Source organism: Lactuca virosa, chromosome 8 (assembly GCF_052849685.1).
Source record: "Lactuca virosa cultivar CGN04683 chromosome 8, Lactuca_virosa_CGN04683_v6, whole genome shotgun sequence".
In the NCBI taxonomy this organism is placed as follows: domain Eukaryota; kingdom Viridiplantae; phylum Streptophyta; class Magnoliopsida; order Asterales; family Asteraceae; genus Lactuca; species Lactuca virosa.
The window spans coordinates 19,726,460-19,733,680 of NC_136433.1; the positions used below are offsets into that span (position 1 = coordinate 19,726,460).

General features: G+C 27.6%; 1 protein-coding gene across 1 annotated transcript; it reads left to right on the forward strand.

Moving 5' to 3' along the window:
* Window positions 1–639: 639 nt before the first annotated feature.
* LOC145134957 (trigger factor-like protein TIG, Chloroplastic) lies at window positions 640–2,502 on the forward strand. Its single transcript, XM_079069757.1, has 7 exons — window positions 640–710; window positions 888–1,451; window positions 1,525–1,617; window positions 1,713–1,800; window positions 2,027–2,107; window positions 2,193–2,267; window positions 2,381–2,502. The coding sequence occupies exons 3-7, from the start codon at window positions 1,568–1,570 to the stop codon at window positions 2,411–2,413; spliced, it is 327 nt and encodes a 108-aa protein (XP_078925883.1). The 5' UTR covers window positions 640–710; window positions 888–1,451; window positions 1,525–1,567; the 3' UTR covers window positions 2,414–2,502.
* The last annotated feature ends 4,719 nt before the right edge of the window (window positions 2,503–7,221 follow it).

The window sequence follows — 7,221 nt, forward strand, 5'->3', positions numbered from 1 at the left end:
CATTTCTATTCATTGTAGCACTTTCGCATATAGTAGCTCGAAAGGATCCATTCGTCTCATTGATTTGTGTAAATCCGCGTTATGTGATAAACATTCTAAATTGTAACCTTTTTATGAATTTTATGCCAACTTTAAGTTAAAATAAGCACTAAAATATTCTTTTTACAGATTCACATTTACTATGTTTTGCTATGAGATGGTAGTTTCCAAATTTTGGGTTTTTAAGTAGAGAGCCTAGAAAATCAACAAAGGGATTAGGCTTCTTAAGGAGCATATGAGCCTACTTGGTAAGGAACGAAAGAGGTAAGCTAAACTTTGTTAAGATAAGTGATTATTGTTTCTTTTCAATAGGTCATTTTGCAATATATGGTGTTTTATCCTTAGTTTTTCCAGATGATGCTTATAAAATATTTGAGAAAATGATGAATATTTGGGGACATTGATGAAAAAGGCAAAATCTGGCAAATTTGATTATAGTTTGGTGTTAGACCTTAACGAGAAAGCTTCGTTTCTGTTTTAGGGATCCATTATTGTCTACAAATGAGTTCATATTAAAGATTGAGTTGGGGTTGTTTGGATGTGTATTTCAAAGCAATTGAAGCAAATAATCCTATAATCATTTCATCCCTAAACAACTGCAGGACCATGTTGCTGCAAAAGTTAAAAATGTATCCACAAAAGCACAAATTGTATAACATCCAACTCAGCCGGTAAGTTCTCCAATATATGATTCTTTCTATTTTTCTTAATACGATAAGAAAGACTTAAACTTAATAGAGAAAGTCTAAGAATTCTGTCTTTTCCAATTATTATTTTCTAAAACTCAGTTATATATTTACTAATTTACCCCTTGAAGATTCAAGAATGTTATTTATTTATTTTGGCAGGGAATGGTGTTGGTAGTTGGTAGAAACAGGTAAGTATATTTCCATTTTACAGGGAATGGTGTTCGAAGTTTTTGTTTCCTATTACATTTTGTATACCGGTAGAAACAGATACATGCATTGCAATTTAATAACTTTTATGTTGCAAAATTTGTTACATGTAATGTTTTTTATTTTATTTTTTTGACTAAATTCATGATTTTTGATGGAATATGGATATTCAGCAACATTTTGCACTTTTCATTCACTTTCCATCCATCAATGGAGACGTCCTCCAAGCCCTCATCAACCAGATTGAAGCAGGGAAACTGTCGCTCCAGAATATCAAAAGCGGTTTCGCCGATCACCAGCAAGCCAAAGAAGAATGGAATGAGTCATTACATTCCATTATAATGTTTGGTTGGATTTGCAGGTTTCCAATTTGATGCAGAAGATGAAGATAGAATTATTTCTGGTTTTCTTGATGCCATAATTAGAATTCAAGGAGGTGAAACAAAATCTTTCCCACTTACATTTCCAGATTCATGGAAACAAGAAGATCTACGTGGCCTTCCTTGTCAATTTACTGTAAGCCCCCTCCTCTTACAAATTTTGTTAATAATTTACACAAATATTAATTTTCTTGCAAATGTATCACTAGGTTGAATGTAAAGAACTCTTCTATAGAGAATTACCAGAGATGAATGACTACATTGCTGATAAGCTTCTTACTGGATACACCACTATCGATCAGGTTATTAACTTTGTCTATTAATCATGTTTTGACTTTTTACACAATTTCATTCGTGCTTTTGACTAAATGTTGTTTACTTATGTTTTTTTGGTTAGGAAGTCATTGTTGGAGAGGTTTGTGGAACTTGAGCAAACAGCTAAAGATCAAGCAACAGATAATGCAATACCTGATCAGCTTCGAAAGGTATTTAGACAGGGGTAAAATGGTAATTTTCCATTGATTTAATGGATGCTCTGTGAAGTTATGCAATAAAGACTCGCTTTAGAGTTTAGATACTGCTTGTGCAACAAATGAAACATCTAGATGAAAATCGTACCTTTTGACAAACCGCAGGGACTAAAGTTGTAATTTACTTTTTTCTTTTTTCTTTTTTGTTTAATCAAAATAATTTATTGAAACTTGTGTCCAGATGATTCAAGTTGAAATCCCACAATCTTTGTTTGAAGAGCAAGGAAGACATCTTTATGGAGCTAGACTATTACAAATACATGTTTAGTAACAAATATATGTTACACATTTGATTAAATCTGAGACATTTTTATATAAAGTTTTTAATTAAATATTTAATTTTTTAGGCAAACATGAAACTAAATGAAGAACAGTTGGCAATGCGCATCAGTTTTATCCCCTGCTCAACACGAAGGGATAGGGTAAGGGGATAAATTCCAACTCTTAAACCCCTTTTGCTCTTTTCTTGTGTTTAACATATTTTCCTTCATAAGTAATAATATATTTGTTTGTTTATATTCCAAAAAATATACAGATCAAGGTTTATCATCATGGGGCTGGAATTTGACTGGTCAACATTCTACATATCATGCATTGTTCTTTTGTTAGTTGGTGAATATTGGGAAGGAAAGGGCACAACTCAGCCTTCTTTTAACATGGACAGTAAGTTTAATTCTCCTTCTTCAACTCACTGCTATTTTGAGCATTTTCCTACATCGGTTTCTTGAATATTTATGTGTTTTGTTTTTACTTATTACTTTACAGAACTCAATTGGAGGTGTTTCACAAAAAATTAAAATGACTCAGCGCCAACGGGCACGCATGATTCCCATCTAGTTACTCTTCAATTTGTAGAAATTAAATTCGTTGAATTTTGGTTTTTTCAGTTATTTTACAGAGATAAAAATAAATTATGACTAAAAAAACTAAGTATATTAAAAAAAACCTACCGGCTACTAAAGGGTAGACACTTGGCACAAAAGGGTGGGTCTTGGATGGAACATGTGTCGTAATGGCGGGTGAATTTATTTATTTATTTTTTCTTTTTTTTTCCTTTCTTCCTTTGCCTTTTATGTCTTTCAAACATTTAACCTACGCAACAAATTATAGAATTCTCGTAAAATTTTGCAATTATTAAATCAATATATATATATATATATATATATATATATATATATATATATATATATATATATATATATATATATATAGAGAGAGAGAAAAAAAAAAAGAGGTTCAAATGTTTCTCATATCTATTGTGTATTAGAATGCACCAATAAAAATTTAAAAAAATTATATGCATATTAAATGATATTCATACTTATAATTCATTTTTTTAGAAACTAAGTAAATTCGTTATTAATGTTAACAATAATATTCTTTCAAAACTAATTTGTATTCAGAAGAATGAGAGTGTATTCTAGTAGAATACACTCTCGTTCTTCATATTCTATGCAACTTTACTGTATTTTAAGTGAGTGGGTTCTGAAACAAAAAAAAAAAAAAAACTCACACATAAAAACCTAGATGCGAATTCATTCTCAAAGAATGTTATTTCTGACATTAATGATGAATTTTAATTAGTTTTCAAAAAAAGAGAATTATAATTATGGATATCCTTTAATATATATATATATATATATATATATATATATATATATATATATATATATATACAGTTATAGAAATCATTTAATATCTATCTTTATTTAATTAAATAATTATTTAATTTACTAAATTTCTATTGGTGTATTCTAGCACACAATAAATGTAAGAAACACATTAACCTATATATATATATATATATATATATATATATATATATATATATATATATATATATAGATCCGGTAAGAAATTTTTTTTGGTAGGAAGGTAAGAAGTTTTTTTTCTACATATTTTTTTGACGAACAAAAAAAATGAATCACTAGATGATTCATTTGTAAGATGATTCACAAGAAAAAATTCCCAAAAAAACATCTTTATGATTCATTTTTAAGTAAATTAAGAAAAAATTCACTTTTATGACAATTTTAGTGAATAACAACAAAATCATTGTATAAATGAATCATCGAGATGTTTTTTTGAGAATTTTTTCTTGTGAATCATCTTACAAATTAATCATCTAATGATTCATTTTGTTTGTTCGCGAAAAAAATATGTAGAAAAAAAACTTCTTACCTTCCTACCAAAAATTTCCTTCTTATTTGATCTTAACTATATATATATATATATATATATATATATATATATATATATATATATATATATATATATATATATATAGAGAGAGAGAGAGAGAGAGAGAGAGAGAGAGCTAGGTTCAAATGTGGATGAACATCTATTGTATGGACGTGTGGACAATGCTATTCTGTGAGAATGACAAAGAAAATATGTTGTTTAATAGTATGAATACGTTCAATCTTACATAACTATTGTCATTATCACACTTTCTCGCTAATTAAATCGTCTATAAGGTTATTATAGACTTATTATTATTATTCTCATTCTGTGAGAATGTTGTCGGAATGTTTATTGAGTCGTATTCTGTCAGAATGATAATGAGTGAAAAACGATTTGTGAGAACAAAAATGAATAAGAATTAGTGAGAATGCATGGAAATGACGATATTTTTGTAAGGTTGAACGTATTCGCATTACTAAACAATTTATTTTCTTAGTAATTCTCATAGAATCGCACTTTCCACACGTCCACATGTTAATTGTCCATCCACATTATAACTTAGCCCTATATATATATATATATATATATATATATATATATATATATATATATATATATATATATAGAGAGAGAGAGAGAGAGAAAGAGAGAGAAGTAGGATCAAGTAAGAATTCAAAAAATGGTAGGAACCGCGATGACTATTTTTGGCCTTAAGATTGAAAAAATAAATGACCAGGAGTTAATTTTATTTATCGTCAAAATCTTGCAAGATGAATGCATTTTTGTAATTAATTGCGAGATTTTGATAATTTCTGGGAAAGGTTAATTGTTTGGAGGGTACGAGTGACAAAAGCAAAAAGATTAAAAGAAATGGAAAATTTTTGCCATGTGGCCTTTCTAGGAACTGACATGTGCCCCTACCCACCCACCCCCCCTCAACATGACAAGTGTCAAGCCTTTATTGGCTAGTGAGTTTTTTTCCACCTGCTTAGTTTTTCGGCCATAATTTTTTTTTCTTTGAAAAAAAATTTGAAAAAATTAAAGTTCTTAAAATTTAATTCTCTACAAAATCAGCACTATCACAAAAATTTGAAAAAAAAATTATTTTTTATATTTATTAAAAAAACCCAAAAAAAATTCTCCAAAATTTATAAAAATTTAAGGAATACTTCTAATCACTATTCTAATGACTTTGTAAAAAGATTTTTTTAAGAAAATAAGGCGTTTTAGATACTAAACTTGATTTTAAAAGATTAAAAGTTTTTTAAAAAATGTTAAACATAATATGATCCAAATAGAGATGATTCAAAATATTTATGATTCAAAAATATTATGATTCAATATATTTATGATCATTAACTTGTTATGATCTAAAAATATATTGATTCAAATATTTAATGATCCTTAGTTATTATATTTTTTATGATTCAAAATTAAATGATTCAAAAATTATAATGATCCAAATGTTTTATTGAACAAAAACTTTATTTAATTCAATATATTATGATCTAATTTAAAATGATCCAAAAATATATGATGCATAATATTGTTATGATTCAAAATACTATGATTTAAAAATTTATGATCCAAAAATAATATGATTCATTAAAAATATGAATGGAAATATTATGATCCTTAATATTCTTCGTATTTAAAATTTTATAATTGTTAAACATAAAAAACTCAAACCGATATTTAGTTTAAAAAATAAAAGAAATAAAAATAAAAATAAAAAACCCTACTATCTTCAAGTATGTAGTAAAGATATTAAAAAAAACACGAAAAAAAATAATTTTAAAAAAAACGAAAAAAAATATAAAAAAACGAAAAAATATATATATATATATATATATAAAAACATTAAAACCGAGCATATATCTATTTAAGAAAAAAAATTTGAATTTTTTTAATGAAAATAAAAAATAATAATAATAAAACCAAAATAAATGAAAAAGAAAAGGAAAACTCATTTAAATGACGTTCCATGGACGTTTGTCGCGTATGATTATTCTCTCAAGTCCGTATTACGTTTCATGCACGTGCACCGCGTGCAAACGCGTCACGACCAAGTAAATGAGTTTGATGTTTGTGCCCTTGACGAAATGATTGGTGGAGAATATTTATCGCGGTTCCTACCAATTTTTGGGTTCCTACATGATCCGAACCTTATATATATTGGGTTCCTACCTGATCCGAACCTTTTATATATATATATATATATATATATATATATATATATATATATATATATATATATATATTGATTTAATAATTGTAAAATTTTATGGTTTGATTTCATGCATCTGTATATAGCAAGTTTGGTTAGATGCCAATGGTACATCATCACACGCCGCACATACCCAAGCTCCTAGTTGTCAACAAGCCAAAAACTAAGGGTATAAGTTCAAAGTTGAATGCCTCAAGAAAGGAATATATCGAGGAGCATTGGCGGAGCTTCAATCTTTTATTTGGGGCCGAAAATATAATTTTTATAAAAATAGTTGTTCATTGTTCAATATGAACTAATTTGCTTTATCACTAAGATTTGTTTTTGACTTGTGACATTACATAACTAGACTTATTGTAGATGTAAGAACTCATGCAAAATAATATAAAGGTATGGGTTAATTGGAACTTAAAACTTCAAAATTTTATTATCAGTATTGTATCAACAAAAGAACGACTTTCCTCGTATGAATTTGTTATATTCAATTATGATTTTTAAGTCTTATTAACAAGTGTATATGAATATAAAAGCAAGAATAACAAGTGTTTAAGAATGAATATAAAAGCAAGAAGTTCTGAAGTTGGTAGATTATGGAAGTACGTGTTATTCTTATGGAATATAATGTGTGTATAGCATTTTCCTTATCTGCTTTCCTTTTGTTGGTGCTCTTTGGCTCCGGTAGTTTTGCTTTTGGAGGGAATCAATACATTTGATTCTCCTTCATCAATATGTGTTTATTCTATTCTATAATTCTCCTTTATATGCAATAAAAGAATACATAAAATGGTAAACATGCATCGCAGAATCATTTAGATAAAACATTTTTTAAAAACATAATTTTGATTAGAAGGTAGCTAGAAACTAGCAAAAAAAGGAACAGTGACAAATTTAGGGCCATAATTCGATTTCGTAACCACGGAACCAAATTCAATTTGACCTTAGCGTTTATATGGCAAAACCAAAAA